The sequence below is a fragment of the Leptonychotes weddellii genome, chromosome 2, assembly GCF_054177405.1.
Source record: "Leptonychotes weddellii isolate Sample4059 chromosome 2, ASM5417740v2, whole genome shotgun sequence".
Taxonomy (NCBI): domain Eukaryota; kingdom Metazoa; phylum Chordata; class Mammalia; order Carnivora; family Phocidae; genus Leptonychotes; species Leptonychotes weddellii.
In genome coordinates this window covers 128,778,459-128,798,773 of record NC_138370.1, presented here as the reverse complement: position 1 = coordinate 128,798,773, position 20,315 = coordinate 128,778,459, and the positions used below count along the sequence as shown (strand labels likewise).

At 35.9% G+C, this 20,315-nt stretch overlaps 1 protein-coding gene and 1 long non-coding RNA gene across 2 annotated transcripts in view; both read left to right on the top strand.

Moving 5' to 3' along the window:
• The window catches only part of LOC102731124 (transmembrane protease serine 11C-like), a 34,227-nt gene extending 18,797 nt beyond the window's left edge, over nucleotides 1-15,430 (top strand). Inside the window, exons 4-8 of the mRNA XM_081812874.1 lie at nucleotides 5,745-5,783; nucleotides 9,053-9,224; nucleotides 10,429-10,688; nucleotides 11,737-11,879; nucleotides 15,233-15,430. Coding sequence (XP_081669000.1) covers nucleotides 5,745-5,783; nucleotides 9,053-9,224; nucleotides 10,429-10,688; nucleotides 11,737-11,879; nucleotides 15,233-15,394 — 776 coding nt within the window. The 3' untranslated portion in view covers nucleotides 15,395-15,430. The remainder of the gene's footprint in view (nucleotides 1-5,744; nucleotides 5,784-9,052; nucleotides 9,225-10,428; nucleotides 10,689-11,736; nucleotides 11,880-15,232) is intronic.
• Nucleotides 1-20,315, top strand: part of LOC145720187 (uncharacterized) — a 155,367-nt gene that overhangs the window by 54,936 nt on the left and 80,116 nt on the right. The window lies entirely within an intron of this gene.

The following is a 20,315-nucleotide window of genomic DNA, read 5'->3' as shown; positions in this document are numbered from 1 at the left end:
TAAGCAAAGAGAGAGCCTAAAAGTAACACAGACCAGAAAGGAACACAGACAATATACAGTAACAGTCACCTTACAGGCAATACAATGGCACTAAATTCATATCTTTCAATAGTTACCCTGAATGTAAATGGGCTAAATGCCCCAATCAAAAGACACAGGCTATCAGATTGGATAAAAAAACAAGACCCATCGATATGCTGCCTGCAAGAGACTCATTTTAGACCCAAAGGCACCTCCAGATTTAAAATGAGGGGGTGGAAAACAATTTACCATGCTAATGGACATCAAAAGAAAGCTGGGGTGGCAATCCTTATATCAGACAAATTAGATTTTAAACCGAAGACTATAATAAGAGATGAGGAAGGACACTATATCCTACTTAAAGGGTCTATCCAACAAGAAGATCTAACAATTGTAAATATCTATGCCCCTAACATGGGAGCAGCCACTTATATAAGTCAATTAATAACAAAATCAAAGAAACACATCAGCAATAATACAATAATAGTAGGGGACTTTAACACCCCCCTCACTGAAATGGACAGATCATCTAAGCAAGAGATCAACTAGATGCCAGTTTTAATGTTTTTTTCCCTTAAAGTGATTTCTGTTACTGATGAGTTGTGTGTCTAAGAGATTTTATTAAAGCTCATAATGTGGAAAAAATCAATAAGGGACAAGAAAAGGCATTCAAAATATGAATAGATCTTTTTTTAAAAAAAGAAAGAAATGTCTTTACTCTGTCAGGAAGAAATTTATAGATTTCGGAAATTTTTTCCTAACCAGTTTTTCCATTCTTTGTACTTTCTACATTTTTGTCTCTTGTGTAGGATGTCTGAAGAAACACACAAGAGTCCTACATGTTCGGAGTAAGAATAGTTGTGGTTTGTGTTCAATGACAGGTTACTTGTGCAACTTCCAAAACCATGTAATTTTCATGGATTTACTCATAAGTATTGCATAAAATAAGTCTATAAATTATCTTATGGTTGTCATTGGGTCTATTAACCTATGCCTGAATATTTTTATTTTTGTTTTTGTTTTCAAATATGTATAGTTCCCAGAAGAATTTTTTTTAGTGTAGAAAAATACATTTAAAACAAACAACTTAAATAAATTCCAGAGAAAAAATTTTAATTCATTCAGAATGAACAAAATATTACAAGGTGGTGGTTATTTTGCATCAAAAACTACTATGTGCAAACCAGCAAGAGAACATGAAGCTCAGAAATTATCTGAGAAGATAGAGTTAAGAAGGAAAGCTTCTTGGAGAAGCTACCTCTTAAGATAGTTCTTAAAGAAAGCAATGGACATGAACTGAAAGAAATTCATCCATAAAGTATTCTCAACTGGGTGTTATAACAGAGCTATGCCATCAAAATGCAGACCTTCACAAGGTGAAGGTCTCCTTCCCTGGTCTAGGTACCAGGGAGAACCAAGCTAGAAACTTTTCAGATGGAAGTGCTAATCCTAAATATTAACTTTCTGTCCAATATGTGTCCTCAAAAGGGCCCCGTAGAAACACAAGTATGTCATTTCAAAAGCTTAAGACAGATGTTATCACTTACATTGTCCACCGCTTACTGTTTTAACATAACTCTAAATATACCCTTGGGGTATATGGGGCACCTGGGTGGCTCAGTCAGTTAACTGTCTGCCTTCAGCTCAGGTCATGATCCCAGGGTCCTGGGTTCGCATCGGGTTCCCTGCTCAGCAGGGAGCCTGCTTCTCCCTCTCCCTCTGCCTGCCACTCCCCCTGCTTCTGCTCTCTCTCTCTCTCTCTGTCAAATAAGTAAATAAAAATCTTAAAAATAAATAAATAAACTAACTTCTCAGGACATGTTTTGTCCTCTCTTCATTATAATAGTCTTCTGTATGGCTTCTAAGGCTTAAAATCAATGATGGCTAGGCATAGAATAATATCCAAATAAATTTGGATTGTTCATATTTCTTGAAATCTGCATAAAGATAAAAAAATTGGATCACTGTTCTATCTTAAAAACTACTACCTGCATACACAATTGGTTATTAGGTTTAATTAATTTTAAAGATTTAATCAATTTTAAAATTTATTAATTTTATTAAAACATTTCATTAAAAGATGTATTTATTATAATTAATTAACTTCTAATAAATTTTTTTAATTTCATCTTCAGAGTCAAAATAGCAAACATATTGAAGATATGTGCTGTAAAGAACTAATCTACATCACTCTGAGGAAGGACAAATATGTAATGTCTAAACACAGAAATAATTTTCAGTCTAATTAGAAGCATAAAGAAAAGCATTTACTGAGGGTAAATACGTATCCAGGTGATTAATCAAAACTTGCAGTGTGCGAAGAATCAGCTTTTGTTCAACCATAATCCAAGTGCATACTCCATTCCTTTGCCTTTTAATTCAGACCATTCATATTAACGCTCCTTGGGAAGAAGGGGGGCGGTGAAAATATTATGAATGAATTTCCAAGGTGGAAGATGATAATTCCTGTGTTATAAAACAATTTTATAGTAGTTACCTTACTCAGTAAGTCCATGTACATTTGTTTATAGTTTTAAAATTTTCACAAACCTAACATGAAAAATTTTAAACATCACATAAAATACTCTAAAAGAAAATCAGTAATTTCCTCTATCTGTTTAATGCTAGAAGACTAGAGAAACTATTTGAAAAGTAGGATTAATCAATTTATTTACTATTTGGACTCATGTAAAGTAATAAATTCACCTAAGTAAAGTTAAAGCCCATGATCTATGTAAAATTTATATTATAAATGTATCTACTGCTACTGTAAAAGTCTTCCTTATGCTTCAGAATCCTACAGCTTAGTTTTCATGATTATTATGTTTCAGATATTTTTTCCATTTCTCTCATTTATTTTTTTAATTTTAATTGTATATTTCATTTTATTTTTTGTTTAAATTCAATTAGCCAACATATAGTACATCATTAGTTTTTGATATAATGTTCGTGATTCATTAGTTGCGTATAACACCCAGTGCTCATCACATCATGGGGAAAGGGAGGGAAAACTGAATGGGAAGAAATCAGAGAGGGAGAAAAACCATGAGAGACTCTTGACTCTGAGAAACAAACTAAGGGTTGGGGAAAGGGAGGTGGGGGGGGATGGGGTAACTAGGTGATGGGCATTAAGGAGGGCATGTGATGTGTTTCAGATATTTTTTAAGGAAGAAAATAGTCACTGGATATCAAACTTTTACCAGTACATCCAAATTTGCATTTCTTACTTTCTAACCCCAGAAAGACACCAAATATTAAATCCATTTAGACACTAAAAGTCCATTTAGAAAGCATCTAAGCATCTTTTCTAATCTAATGTTCAACAATGAGTGAATCATGCCTATTTTGCCCCAAGTAAATTTCATTGGCTTCTTTCCAAAAGAATGTTTGTCATCAGCTATTCCTATTTCCCCTGCTGCCCCTCTATGCTCAGTCACTTTTCTTGGTGCATCCAATTTTCTAAGCACAAATCTACCATAGCACTAATCATATAAGATTACATTATCTACTAAGTTGTACATCTCTTCCACTACACTACAAGTTCACTGAGGACAGGGTCTACGTCAATTGTCTTTGAGTTCTGGCCCATAGGAGAAGATCAATGCACAGTTCCTGAGCTGTTTTTAAAACTGCTCTGTCTTATCATCCTTTGATGGAATCTCATTCTTGGCAGGGAGAGTGCCATTGCTACATTGTAGACAGACTATCTTAGGTTACAGAGTTGACTCCTGACTCAAACATAAATTCATAGGAGTTCTAGACTTTGAGTGTGAGCCAAGGAACTTGAAGGAAACACAAATAGCCACACAGCAGTGACTCAATCCAAAGGAGTGACAGCTTAAATCACTTCCCCATGTATTGTACCTGTCCTTCTTCCTACCCAAGTGATAGTTACTCTATTAAGCTCCGGGATGATACAACTATTAAAAGCAAATTATAAGTCAAAAGCCTTTCTTCCCTTTAGCGAGTCATATATCAACAAAGAAACCTCAAAGAAAGAAGAAAGTTCCGTGAACATAGTAGGGTTTTCTAAATAATTAGTTCTTGTAAGGTGTAGGATTTGACATTTTTTTCAGTGGATTTACAGGAGTTAAATTATATCCCAAACTCTTAATATAGTTTGATACATTTTACTAACCACACAAAGCTCAAAATCAAACTCTAAAGGTATCCTGTCCAATAAAAATTAGCTTCTGGAAGGCAGCTATAAAGGATTAGGTGGAAATGGGCCACCTTTCTGTTAAAGTGGGTGTGGCTCATATCTACTCAGTCTCTCTGACGGTTAAATTGCTCCTGCCTTTTTGTTCAAACAAGCTGACTTTCTGGTAAAGGATACTTTTGTCTTCCTGGTTTGTTGTGCAACCTAATGTAAGAGTGTGTAACTGTAATTGTCATATATAAATGGATACTCCCTGGATTTATAGAAATGCAAGAGGATAATAAAAATGAACTCACATTGGCATTTATAGTATTTAACCTATCAAGCAAATGGTGACTCATTTTTGAAGAGAAACTCTTAAGTAGAAATGGTTAGTATATTTACATTTCTCTACATCTGAAATTTGGGACATAATTGTGATTCACTTGTTCACCCTCTCCTCATACACTTTCATCATGGGTTGCAGGTTCTGCAGGGATTTGGGGCCGACAGCAAAATTGTCTATTGTAAATCTCATCCCAAAATACTCCCTAGATGTCTAGGAATGAGCAGACAATATTAAAGTCTGCCTTATTACTAAAGTAATTTTTTTAATCCAAAGCAAATGGGAAATGAAATGGCATGCTTAATTGAGTATTCTGAATAATTGAAACTACACAAAGGATATTAATTTTAAAAGGATCAAAATATAGCAAAATGCACTCAACACCAAAAAATGCACTAAATATAATAATTTACATAGTCTCTCCTACTTATTAGCGTCATTTGTTATGGTATATGGTTATTTCAATATCTTAGCCTGGTTTCTCAAAAAGTGGAGCCTGAGACAGGGACTTGCATATGGTAGTTGATCTGAGAAAGAGTAAAGAGTAAAAAGAATGAAATGAGGAGGGAGAGTGTTCACCATCAGGGGCAACTCTAGCTCTATCCCATGGGATCTTCTGAGTTATATATCAGAACTGTGCTCCCCTATGACTCAAGGGGGAAGCATTTGTCCATTGACTCCCATCTTACACCAGCTCCAACAGAGTTAACTCCCACATTTCCTATTGCCCATCTGGGAATGTCCAGTGGATTCCTTCTGGCAGAAAGTGAGAAACCTAAAGTGCTAACTTGAGAAGGGCATGTGTCAAATTACTCCTGAGTAAAGGGGATCCAAATCTGTGTGGAATTCGTCACCACATTGTGGCTGGAATAAGATATGGGCTAAGAGTATTTAAAGTGGTGCATAAATGTCAAATACATTCAGTCATCTGGTGATTTGGATTAAAGATACAGTGAAAGATGACTATTTTTCATACATTTTAGTACTTTCCAGGACCCGGACCTCTTTTTCAACTTATAATGGGGAACTTGAGAGTCTTTTTAGAAACAGAAGAATGAATACTAAGATTTTATTTCTCTCTATGATAATCCATGATCATAGAAGTTATAGAGTCAAGATTGAATAATTGGATTATATTTACAGAATAATGTGTTCCTCAAAACAAAATTATTAGTATTAATGTTAAAGAATATGTCCATAAATGTAAATATTTCCTTTTCCTTTTTCTTTGACTTTTAGATATTTCAATGCCGACAGCAGAAAATCTTCTCCATGTTTGTAAGTTCATTAACAAAGAGTTATTTTCTAGTGAAATTTAATTCCCTGAATGGCAAAAAAGACCTCCACTTGACAATCAATACGGTGTCCATAAAGATGTAATGGGAAGCCTGCTTTTAGAAACTTGGGAAAAGATGACTGTGGTTGGTCTTAAATTGACTGATATCATTGATTGACTGCTATAAATTGATTTTAAATGAGAAACACATTATTACATGCCATAATGGCAGAGGGAATCTAGGGACAAGCAGTGGTAATTATGAACTTAGGATCTAAAACCAGCTACACATCAGTTTTGAGACCCAGGTCCAACATGTACTAACTGGATGGTTAGTTAGTTTCTCAAACCTTCAGTTCCAAGCTGTTGCAATGACAAAAATGATAGCACAACTAAGGTACTTACAAAAGTACACAGCTCATAATAAGCACTCAGTAGATGTCAGTTGTATATTTTATTCTACCTATAAAAACTGTAGGCCTGGGAACTCACTGTGGAATTCTGATCATGCAAGCCAAGTTTCATGTGCTGAGACTTGCATGCAAGCAGCTTGCTTGCTGGCGAAGGCATTCTGCTTCCACTCTCCCACCAGCCGCCCTGGGAAATATGATCCCCAGGGTTACTGGAACCTGTCGCAGGCTATCAGAGGACCACTGCTCTTACCTGGGCACTGAGACTAATTAGGGCAGTTGGAAATTGCCCTCCAGGGCCCGGTGACACCAACCCTGATGACTCTTACTACCTTTCAGTCATAGAGTTGAGTAACCTGGGCAAAACTTAACCACAAAGCTGTATTAGATTATTTTTCTCTCTGATATATTTTGACTGAACAGTCCTCAAGCTACTTAATAGGACACCTTAAAGTCAGTCATTCCAATTAAAAATTTTAGTACTGATACAATCAAAATCCACAATTAAATATGTGTCAGGTTGGCAGAAGAGACGTAATCAAAACAGGAATAAAAAGAGCAGTAAGAAAGAGATCAGCCAATTTCTACATCCCCTAGCTAGAACACTAAGCAACCATCCAGACCAGTATTCTGAACTTGACTTGGCCTATCTGAGGTTTTAATTGTACTTTAAATAAATAGCAAGAGGGGAAAGGTAGGCAAGAAAAATCAAACAGAATTGAAGAAAGAATAGAGTTTGGTATATGACAAAGTATATTATAGTAATAAATGATGGAATGGAAGTTAGAAGAGTATGGAAGCTGTAAGAGCTTGGTAGATTCTTTGACGTTTCTGGAAGTATTAGCCATCAAGTCTTCATTATATTCCTTAAGTTCTTGAAATTTGCCATATGACCTCTTCTGATATAACAAAAGCTACAAGGTGCCATGTAAGATTTCAGCAGAGGTAATAACAAGGTAATATTGCAGGGTGGCAGCTAGAAGCTTAACAGACACAGCAACGATGAGCAAATGAGAACTCAGAATGGAAATTGATGCATGAATATAAATTAGATTACAGTTCTGAACAAAAGCACAAACAGGAAAGTAGAGTCACCCCAGGGAGGCTCTCCTAGCCCACAGAGAAGCATCTTTGTATTTCTATTTCCCTGAAGGAAGTTGAGTAAAAGCCAACTTCCTTTAGGAGTTGCCAAACAGAAGGGAGGATAGGGAGGAACAATTATACCTTTGGGTTCTGAGTTATTTGTTTTATCCCCTGCAGATTCCATAATAAGGGAGTGGAAAGAAAGAGAAAAAGAAAAGGGAGTTACATTCAGTGAGTCAAAAGTGAGACTTTCTCATTCAAAAATAACAACCACCTAGGCTCTGCTTCAGTAAGTGGTTTTTATGAAAAGGATGCCTTAACAATCCGAGGTTTAGATTGCATCAGAGAGAACAATCTAGAATCAGAAGCAACATACAAATTTAAGGACTTCAGAGGGCTAGTAAAGACCATTTTAAAAGTCCACATGTCCCTCCCCTGTGCTTCTGCTGCCTTTCCACCTTCAGGAACGATATCTCCAGACGTTACCTTGTCACATCCCTGTGAAGCAATTGACCATCTACCTTTCCAATTAATTTAAAGTTCTCATTCTTGATACAAATACCTTTCTCTAACTCAGAGTTTCCTAACCTTAACACTATTAACATTTTAGGCCAGACAATTCTTTGTTTCAGGAACAGTCCTATGCATTATAGCATTTTTAGCAGCATCCCTGGCCTCTACCTACCAGTAGTGCACGCCCCTCCCACAAATTATGGCAACCAAAAATATTTCCAGATATTGCCAAATTTCTCCTGGGGTTAGGGGTGGAGTGTAAAATTGTCCCTGATTGAGAACCACTGCTTTCATCGTTGTCCACTGCATTGATTATGGCAAGTTTTTCTCATTCTCTAAATGTTAGGAACATACCCAACCCAGAAGTCAAATATTTTTATTTCAAAATGTCTTGTGGGTCATATGACATAGACTTCATTTCTATAAACATTTATTGAGCTCCTTATAAGTGATAGGTTCTCCATGATAGTTTCTAAAAATATATTTTTTAAAAAGATATAGTTCCTGCCCTCTAAAAAATTTAATTAATGAGGCTGACAGTCTCTAGTAAAAGATACCATAAATTGTCAAGGAACAAGTTCAGTGCTTTAGTTAGAGTAAGATGACATAGTCAAGAGAATCAGAGAGAGACAGAATTATAGTGAAGCTGTACTATTACTGCAGATTTGCTTTAAAGACTTAAAAGAGTCTAGCAGGTTCTTTGGATCTAAGTTGACATGAGAGCACAGTTCTGATGCAGAGAAGCATATCACTTTGGGAAAGGGCTGGCTCTCTTCATGTGTCATTCTTTTTAGCCAGATATTGTGGATTGTAACTTGAATGTGAACACATTTCTGTCTACTCTGTCTCTTGTCAATATCCCCTTGACATTCACAGCCATTCACTCTTTCTTATGAATGTTTCAGAGCAATCACAACTGCTCACAAAATTAAAAGGCACACATTTCTATAATAACTTAGTAACTCGTTACTGATTATTATCTTCCAAATTCAAACATTTCATTTCACTTGCTTCTTATAACAGATCAGAGCAATGCCATGCAGGTACACGGAGAGTAGATGTGACTGATGAGGATGGGGGAGGAAGATGTCAATCTCTATTTTGAATGAATTCTCAGGAAATCTCATGTCCACAGTTTGTCCTAACTTCTCCAAGACTATGGGCTTTTTCTCAGTTAATCTTATTATGAGAGTTTGTTTACTATAGCAATGCGTGCATAAGCAATATCAATATCATTGTATGCTAATGAACTCTATTTTGAGCAGGTTGTGGACAACGAACAATAACTCCTTCTGGCAACAAGATAGTAGGGGGCATGGATGCCCAGGAAGGGGAATGGCCTTGGCAAGCTAGCCTGCAACAGAACAGTGTCCACCGATGTGGAGCCACTCTGATTAGTAACAGCTGGCTTGTCACTGCTGCTCACTGCTTCATAAAGTAAGCTCTGGACCACAAAAAGCCTCGAAGCCACTCATGCACCAAAAGTCTGATACATACCTTTCAAGAATATGGCCATACAACTATGCCTCCAAATGTTTGATATTGTGAAGTATACTCTCAAAATTACTCAATGAATCAGTTTTTTTAAAAAAAGATATATTCAGGCTAGAACAGGATCTGTCAACAGTGGCACTATTATATTTGGTCCAAATGATTCTTAATTATGGGAGTGGCTGTCCCGTGCATTATAGGGTATTTAGCAGCATCCCTGGCCCCTACCCACCAAATGCCAGTAGCATGCCCCCCAGGACTGACAACCAAAAATGTCTCTAGTTAACACCAAATGTCTCCTGGAGGACAAAATAGCCCTCAGTTGAGACTCGCTAAGCTAGACTGAATTCAATTTTATAAAGAAACTATAAATCCCAAACTGAGCACTGGTCTTCTATTTCTTTCTCATCATTATTTCATCTGATTTTATTTATTTAGTCATAAATATTTGAATTCATCCTGCATCCTCCCATATATATTATAGTCCGATGTGAAATTATTATTTCTTTAAAGGATATATTATTGCACCAAGTGTTTGCTTTGTTTTTACCCTTTTGTTTGAGGTTTCATTTTACTAATTTCTATTGGCTTTATGTAGCACTTACTGATTTTATTTTTAAATAAAAATCCCTCTTAAACTTGCGACTTTGAAATGTTCTAACAGCACTATTTTTCACCGCTTAGTATACAAACCCTTGATTAACAAGTAAGAGCAAAAGTCAGAAATATCTTCCTATTTATAGTTTTTAATGATTATAAAAGAAGATTTAGGCTATTTCCTTAATTTCCATAAGTTTACTCTGTCCCATAATCTTGCCCACTTTTTATTTAATCTTACTATCTTGTCTTATTATATTTATCTTTCTAAATACTCTTGAGACTTTCTGGGCAGATAAAATGAGTTCCCATGGCTTATCTTTTAAAATATATCTTATGAAGAAAAGATAAAAAATAAAATATAGCTTATTGAATTATTCAAAGTTTATTCATGTTATTGTTTTTATTTTTTCTCTTACATATAGCTTTACTTTTGTATGTTAAATGCACTACAGGTATTCAATACTTATCTAATTGTTTTAAAACATATAAGATATTAATTCCTACAAGTCTGAAATACAGGATTTTTAATAAATAAATCTATTTTCTTTAGGGCCAGGGATCCCAAAGAATGGAATGTTAGTTTTGGGATTCTTTTAAGTGACCCACAAGTACAGCGAAGTATCAAGGATATTATAATTCATGAAAACTACCATTACCCCGCACATGATAATGACATTGCTGTTGTGCATCTGTCCTCACCAGTATTATATACAAGCAGCATCCGAAGAGCATGTCTTCCAGAAGCTACTTACACATTCCCACCCAATTCAGATGTGGTGGTTACTGGATGGGGAACATTAAAGTCTGATGGTGAGTTCCTAAACTTCCTCCACTACATGGTTTGAATTTGAGTTTTAGGAGTTAAAAAAAAATACTCCAGGGCACCTGGGTGGCTCAGTTGGTTAAGCGACTGCCTTCAGCTCAGGTCATGATCCTGGAGTCCCGGGATCGAGTCCCACATCAGGCTCCCTGCTCAGCAGGGAGTCTGCTTCTCCCTCTGACCCTCCTCCCTCTCGTGCTCTCTCTCATTCTCTCTCTCGCAAAAAAAAAAAAATACTCCAAATCATAACTAAACCTGAGAAATACTTTCTCTAGATCATTTTAAAGAGGATAATGTGCAATGGATTGAAAATTATCCTCAACCACATTCATACAGAAACTACAATTTCATAGAGCTTTTACCATAATTTCCCTTAACAATGGCAGTTTTTGTAGAAATGCATTATTTGAAGAAGTAATTCATTTTCCTCCATTTTATTTATTCATTCATTCTATAAATATTTATCTTGATTACCACCTTTATTCCAAATACAGCTCTGAGTGGTTTGGATATATTAATGAATAAAATAGGTAAATATTCCTGCCCTCATAAACTTACATTTTTAGCAAGAAAAGACAATAGCCATGAAATATAATAAATATTTGTTTTATGCAGGTAAGTACTAGACTAAACAAACAAGACTGCAGAGTATTGGACATTTTTGATGAGGAGAAATGAGTAACTCTATGTGACAAGGCAATGCATCCCCATGACCTTAATAATGTAAAGATTTAGTAGCTATTTCCGTTCATAAATGCATCTGAAAGTAGAAAAAAATAAATCTAAAATTAATTCTAAGATTCAGAATTACTGTAACAGCAGAAAATCTTAAAATGATTATAAAATGTATGTTTCTGGAATATGAATTTTTCATTTTGTTTTCTACGGTTACTAAGAAACTAAGAAAGGAGACAAAAGTCTAATTAAAATGTATGTTTTACATTGATTTGGAAATTGTGCATAGTATTAGGTACTAATAAACCTAGTCAGAGATATTAATATTAACTTAGCAAAAGTTATATAATTTTCTTCCTTTAGGAACAAGTCCTAATATACTCCAAAAAGGACTAGTGAAGATTATAGATAATAAAACCTGCAACAGTGAAGAGGTATATGGTGGTGTGATCACACCTGGAATGTTGTGTGCCGGGTTCCTGGAGGGAAGTGTGGATGCCTGCCAGGTAAATCTGCCTATTCCATTTTCTTCCTTTTTTTTTTTTTTTTAAGATTTCATTTATTTATTTGACAGAGAGAGAGACAGCGAGTGAGGGAACACAAGTGGGGGCGGGAGTGGGAGAGGGAGAGGCAGGCTTCCCACTGAGCAGCGAGCCCGACGAGCCCCTCAGATCCCAGGATCCTGGGATCATGACATGAGCCGAAGGGAGACGCTTAACAATTGAGCTACCCAGGCACTCCATTTTCAAGATTTTTTTTCTTGTGGTTTTTAATTCCAATTTACTTGTTCAATTTTCTCAAAAGAAAACATTTTTAGTATTTAATAAGATACTTATTAAGTTAAAATACTAAAGTGCTAAACCACTCCTACCTATATAAGAAACTGTCAGTAAGAGTAGAGAAGAGACTAAATTTGGAATAAGCAATAAAGAGAGAATGGAATATTGGCAACTTTAGTTAGATTGGCCCTCTTTCAGTGAGAAGCACCCAACTGAATCCAACACCCAACCTAATGATCATGGAGCTTTCTTAATTGAGGGTGGTTCCAATACCCTAAATATTTTGTTTATTTAACAATGCTCCATGTAACAGACACTGTTTTAAGCTCTTTACAAATATTAATTTATTCTAGTTATGATAATTCTGTGGTGTACGTTTGTACTATTATAAGCCCTATTTCTCAGCTGAAGATACTGAGATAAGGAGATCAAGTAAATTGTTTAAACTCACACAGGTATTAAGTGGTGGAACTCGGACTTAAACAGAGGACATTGGGCTACACAGCCTATACTCTGAATGGTACACTAAGCTGCCTTTCCTTATGCTTAATATGCTTCAAACACCTCTGATGCTATTTATAAGCAATAGTCTCAGAGTTAACAAAAGTACTACTGCAGTTATCTAGGCAGGCAGAATCAGTGGTAAATCCAGAAAGACCCTATATTTTATTCATTAGTTTTTATGGATTATGAGGGGCCAGACCCTGTGCTAGGTGCAGAGGAGTTAAAAGTGAATAAAGCATTATTCCTGCACTCTAGGAACGAGAAAACATACAAATAAGTACTTGAAATACATAATTATCATCAATAGTTACAGATTCCAATCTTTCCAACTGTCCCACTAACCCTATTCTTCAAAGTTATGACAACTGTAAATCCCAGTTTCTCTCGATTTTCTCTCAGTCCATCACCCCTCAGCACCATGACTCTCTTCTAACCTTATGCAGCCTAGAGGTTTTATTATTTCAACCACTCCATTGACAGCACCCTCAGTGACTTCACCATCTTCTACTTCCCCACACCCATGCTAATAGTCTCCAACCACAGAGCAACAAGACTATTTTATTGGCTCCTATACGTAAGCTCCTGAGCACAACTAGAAGAAATCTTGCAGCCTTGTAAACTGGTGTCATATAATCACAGCTGGGTCCTTAACACACTACAGAATTCTTTAATGCATCCTTTATAGTCTATGTCAGCCTTTCATTGCATTATTGAAATGTGTCCCTATATGCCTTTATATTCCTTAACATATGACATTTCCTCATACTAACTAGAAAAAAGAATGAACGAAATCATGAGATCAACTTTAATTTCTTTTCTACATGATAAATTTATATTTGTACTTATCCTCACCTTCCAGGCTCAGGACAAATTTCTTCTACTCTTCAAATCTAACCTTTTGTCTGTATTCTTCATCCCCTCTCTCTCCACACAAGTATTTGCACTTTACATTAATTTGAACTGTCTTCCATATTTTCCAAACTGCCCCACCCCAATGGGGTCTTCCACATATTCTGCAAATATTATTAGGTCTCTCCCTTAATATATCCTACTCTGTCTTTCTTTTTCCCTTCTTGGTCAAATCTCTACAGAATAGATTACTATCATTGTTCCATATTCTCAACTTAATCACTCTCTAACCCAGTGCTTGCAGACTTTCGCCCCACCAGACCAGTGAAAGTATTCAAGCCAAGATTACTAATGATGATCTAATTGCCAGGCATTTATGTCCAGTGTGCCATTAGAAATAAAAACCTTGGGCTCAGGAAAGAGTTCTGGCTGTACATACATATCTGAAAGTTATTGTCATCTGGGTGGTAAATTCATGAGTCATCAATACAATTGCTCAGATAAACTATATAAAATAAGAAGCACCTAAGTAATAGAACTCTGGTATAGTTTTTTAAGGGGCTAACAGTAAGAGATAATAAAGATCAGAAAAACAAAAAACAATAAGAAATTGGTGTCATGGGATTCCAGGGATCAGAGAAAAAGGGAATAGTCAATAGTGACACATGCCAAAGAGTGAGATAGATGCTGGAAAGGGTGTCAACTTCAACAATTGTTTATTGGTAAAGTTTAGAAGCTTCATTGGTGGAAAGAAAAACCATTTAGGAGAAAGTTGAAAATAAGATAAGAAAACAGAAATTTCAATATAAACTACTACTTCAACCCATTTAGCTATGAAAGGAAGATAATTAGGGCAATAGAGGAGGTCTTAAGATCCAGAAAGGCTGTCATTTTTTCAGATGGGCAAAACTGAAAAAAAAAATGTATATGCCTGGCAGGGAAAGACAGTGCAGGAAATGAAGACATATTAGGAAAAGCAAACAAGAGAAGATTATTGATAGAACAGTGCCCTTGATCCAGAGAACAGGTGGAGGGATTAGCCTTGGAAAGAACTAAATACCTCCATTTATCTGACAATGAGTGTAAATACAGATGTGGGCTGATACAGGTAAGCTAGGAAGTCAAAAGAGACAAGGACAAGAAATGGAGAGATGCTATCTATTGTTCTCCACTTTATGAATTTGAAACTAAGAGATTAAATTTTTAAAAATTATAAAATAAGATTTGTGTACTGTTAGTACAGCTTCTATGGAAAACAGCATGGAGGTTCTTCAAAAAATTAAAAATAGATTACAATATGATCCAGCAATTCCATTTCTGGGCATATACACAAAAGAATTGAAAGCAGGGACACAAATAGATATTTGTACATTTAATCCATAGGAGCATTATTCACAATAGCCAAAAGATGAAGCAACCCAAGTGTACATTGATGGATAAGTGGATAAATAAAATGTTATACATACATAAAATTGACTATCATTCATCCTTAAGTAAAGAAGGAAATGCTGACACATGCTTCAACATGAACGAAACTTGAAGGACACTGTGTTAAGTGAAATAAGCCAGCCACAAAAGAACAAATACTTGTATCACTCCATTCAATATTGAGATATCTAGGGTTTTTTCCCCTTTTTCTGCATCTCCCTGTCTTTATTACAGAAGAGAAAAATAAGCAGTATTCATCTTCAAAGTATAGTAATTGTATGTTTCCTTTTTCTCTTTAGGGTGACTCCGGCGGACCTCTGGTTGGTGCAGATTATAAAGGCACTTGGTTCCTTGCTGGAATTGTAAGCTGGGGAGATGAATGTGCTCTCCCAAACAAGCCTGGTGTCTACACTCGAGTAACATATTATCGAGACTGGATCTTGTCCAAAACTGGTCTTTAGTGCAGAAGTTCTTTATAGATTAAAGGTTGAAAATTATACCCTTTTAAAATGTGTTTGTAATTCCCAAACCACATTTAATTTAGAATACCTTTCTTTATGCACATTTAATGTTGCAAATATAAAGATACACAATTTTAGAACTATGAAATTTTTGTATATTAGATTTTGAAAAAGGAATAGTGACAGCAATGAACCAGGATATATAATTTCCCCTATACTCCTCTCTAGACTGAAGGTAATTATATGAACAAATATGGATTACAGTTCACTAAGGTCTCTACTGATTTGTAGATCCAGGTCCCTTAGGAAATCATAGAATAGGTGTTAGCAATAAACTCCCTTCTGAGTGTATAAATAATCCCCTGGTGAATCACATGCCTGCCACAAGCTCCATATATTGGTAGGTTGTAGCCTAGTGAATTGCTGTATAGTGCCTATAAAAATTTCCAAAGAAACGCTGTCTACCTGTCTTCTTTCCATGCCATGCCAATGCTAATCTCTTCTCTATTTATGGCTTCCTCACTTTGATGACCCAAAACAGCATGTTAATCCCATGGGGTACATTGAATAGATCCCAATGCTTGTTGATCTGATCCTAGTTCTCTTTCATATATAAGTGAGGCCAGAAGATGTTTCTCACATACACACATACAGTAGTAAAATTGTCCTCAGACACATGGGCTACATTTCACTACATAGGCTTGAACATGCTATGCAGATAACACTGTATTACGTATCTCCAGTCTCTTAAAATTCCTCAACAATATCAATTATCAGCCAGAAATAAATAATATGGAAATTTTGCTTTCCCTTCACTTTCCTTTCGCCCATACAGAAACATTCTAGCTGAGGGCACAGAGGTCTATAAATGCACTGTTTAGAGCTCATGCCAACTTACCACCTAAACAGATCAGTTGGCTTTTATCATGAATATTACCACATGGCCGTACTTTCCCAGACTGCAGTCCAGTCCTTCTCTTTTTCATCACTGACATTCCTACAGCTACCACTAATAGCTTTCATTATGATATAAATTTTGTCCATGGACCCCCAAAAATAATGACATTAATTATAGTACCTAACATTTATAGACCACTTACTATGTTCCAGGCACACTTGACATGCATTATTACACTGAGCCTTCACAATGACCTTGTGAGGATGGTTCCCTTGCAAACTTAATTTTTTTGTTGTTGGTCAGTCTATTTATTTATTTATTTATTTTATTATGCTATGTTAATCACCATACATTACATCATTAGTTTTTGATGTAGTGTTCCATGATTCATTGTTTGCATATAACACCCAGTGCTCCATTCAATACGTGCCCTCTTTAATACCCATCACCAGGCTAACCCATCCCCCCACTCCCCTCCTCTCTAGAACCCTCAGTTTGTTTCTCAGCGTCCATAGTCTCTATGGTTCATCTCCCCCTCTGATATCCCCCCCTTCATTTTTCCCTTCCTGCTATCTTCTTCTTTTTTTAACATATAATGTATTATTTGTTTCAGAGGTACAGGTCTGTGATTCAACAGTCTTACACAATTCACAGCATTCACCATAGCACATACCCTCCCCAATGTCTATGACCCAAACCACCCAGCAAACCCTCAGTTTGTTTCCTGAGATTAAGAATTCCTCATATCATTGAGATCATATGGTACATGTCTTTCTCTGATTGACTTATTTCGCTCAGCATAATACCCTCCAGTTCCATCCACGTCATTGCAAATGGCAAGATTTCATTCCCTTTGATGGCTGCATAATATTCTGTTGTGTATATATACCATGTCTTCTTTATCCATTCATCTGTCAATGGACATCTTGGCTCTTTCCATAGTTTGGCTATTGTGGACATTGCTGCTATAAACATCAGGGTGCACGTACCCCTTCGGATCACTACATTTGTATCTTTGGGGTAAATACCCAGTAGTGCAATTGCTGGGTCGTATGGTAGCTCTATTTTCAACTTTTTGAGGAACCTCCATACTGTTTTCCAGAGTGGCTATATCAGCTTGCATTCCCACCAACAGTGTAGGAGGGTTCCCCTTTCTCCACATCCCTGCCAACATCTGTCATTTCCTGACTTGTTAATTTTAGCCATTCTGACTGGGGCAAACTTAATTTTATAGATAAGGAAACTGAGATAGAGAGAAGTGAAGCCCAGAGTTTATAATTGGCTGAGCTGCAACTCAAAATCAAAGGACTGGATTCCGGAACCCACACTTTAAACAACTATGCTCTGTTATGTGATATGGTTATAACTAAGGATCTACCTAGCATAGTATTCTAAAATGTAATATTTGTCAAGACTGTATAGATGAATTAATACAATAGCTTTATTATCTGATGGATTTTTAAAATATTTTGATATATATCAAGCTATACATTTATAAGAATTAGTATTCCTACTTTTTAATTTTTTAGAAATTAAATATTTACAAAAAACTATATGGATATTGGTCAGGATTTGTTGTTGGTCACAAGTGAGAGAAACCCAATTAACACTAGCTTAAGTGAAAAGAAAACATTTTCAATTCATTTACTAAAAATCTAGGGATCTACAGTGGCAGAGCTGAAGCTAGTTCTAGGGGCTCAAATAGTGTCTTGACCTCTAGCCCCATCTTAACTTTTCCCTCCTCTGTCTTCATTCATGGCCAGTGCTACCTACTGAGGTGGTAAAGATCTGCTCCCTGGCTCTACCATTAGGTTTTCTTTAGCGCAAAACTAACAGTTCCACAGATATACAGCCCTCCTGCCCTCTGGTTCCAGTAAAAAAATAAATAAATAAATAAAAATTCTGAGGATGCCTATGATGGACCCAGCTTGGATCAGTGTATCCCTCTTGGTGGAGGAGGGTGGGGGGTGGGGAGATTTGATCAAGAGCCCTCAGAGCAGGGAGGGGCATTTCAAGAAAAAAAAAATGCCAGCAGACAAAAAATAATGGTCATCTATTACCCAGTGCAAAATGTGCTATCCTCCAAATCAATACAGTATTATTCTCAATTACATTACCTCACAACAGATTCTATATTTTCATGTGTTTATTATCTTAACTACAGATTTTGCATAAAGCACTATTATGCTATGCATATTCTGGTATCTTAGAAAAAAAAAAAAAGCAAGATGATTTAAGTCACCAGTACTCTTTTTAACCTACCTTCTTTGTGTATAGAAAGTGCATAATATTCTTGTGGGGGGGAAAAGTACAAATACTTTTTATATTGGAAAATAATTTGACATGAAAACAGGTATGTTAAGTAAACACATTTAAGAAATCCACCACTTCCAAATAGCGTCAGTTTAAGTGAATTGACCTGCTTAATGGTACACTCTATGATGATAGACTTCCTTTCCCTCTTCTCCACAAGAGAGACTGAACAATAGGGAAACCAGTTAGAAAGGTGCCTGCCCACTGGGGCAACAATGTTGTTAACGCCTGGGTCTCTCCAGAGTCAGGCATTCTTGCTCTAAAACAGTATCTGGCAAGAGTTAATGATGAGACGTTGAGATAATAGTGAAAACTCATTACACTGAATATAAATAAATAAGTTATTACCGTTTATTAAATAGGTAAGTTAAATATTATACAATAACACTACAAGTAAGTACTGTATGTTGAAGTCCACTTTTTCTGTCAATTCCTCCTTGCTGCTAAGTAGTAATATTTTAATTAATTTATAAGGTTCACTTCCCATTTGGTTTCTTCTTTTGCCTGTTTAAACTCCATGCCTTTGTGCCTGCTACCATCTGTTTATGCTACTGGAAGATGCATGTAGCATTGTTCAGACTCTTCCTGCCATAATTTAACTTCCTTCAGAAAATCTTATAGGTTAAGTGCAAAAAAGCTGGCTTCCTCAATGATTTTCATCAAGGCTTTTCACCAAGTAAACAATACAAAACAAAAGCAAAAACCTTTGTAGATAGTTTATTCTTTATTCATTTTCAAGGATCCTCTTGTTAAAAAAGAGAGAGAGAGCCATATGACATACATATTCAAGTACTAGAAAAAACAGTCTTGTCACATTTTCTTTTAACCCCTCACTATGTGGGGGTTTTAATATAAATTCACATTAATTCTTTTTCTAAGAGGAAATTTTTTTTTTAAGATTTTATTTATTTATTCATGAGAGAGAGAGAGAGAGAGGCAGACTCCCGGCAGAGCAGGGAGCCTGATGCAGGACTCGATCCCAGGGCCCTGGGATCATGACCTGAGCCAAAGGCAGATGCTTAACTGACTGAGCGACCCAGGCATCCCATAAGAGGAAAATTCTTATTCATATAGTTCACTATAATTCATACAGTTCAAATGACATTTCTTAAAATTTTTTCATATTAAAAAAATGTAAAATCTGTATTATAGACTCTCAGTCTATAATTTCAACACCTAGAACTCTGATACACAGAAATATTTGTTAAATAAATCAATGAAAGAATGAATGAATGAGTATATCTTAGAAACTAGCTCCTATGACTGGATTAAATAAGGCATATCCAACAAATGAAAATACAACATTTTAATGAATAGAAATCTGTGCAAAATAAAAGAAAATAACAGAAAATGATTTTGAAGTTGACAGAGAACTTAAAAACCATGTCAGGAATTTTACAGGTAAGAGCTGAGACCCAGAGGCCTAAGAGTCACACAAGAAAATGGGGACCACTTGATTCCCAATGGTGTGCTCTTTCTTCTCTATTATATTCATTATGAAAATGTAGTTTAAATTCCATTACAGAGAATGCTATTGCCCTCAAATGCTGATTTCCTAGAATGTTTTTTGAATAGATTTTCTTTTTTTTTTTATTCTTATGTTAATCCCCATACATTACATCATTAGTTCTAGATGAAGTGTTCCACGATTCATTGTTTGTGCATAACACCCAGTGCTCCATGCAGAACGTGCCCTCCTCAATACCCACC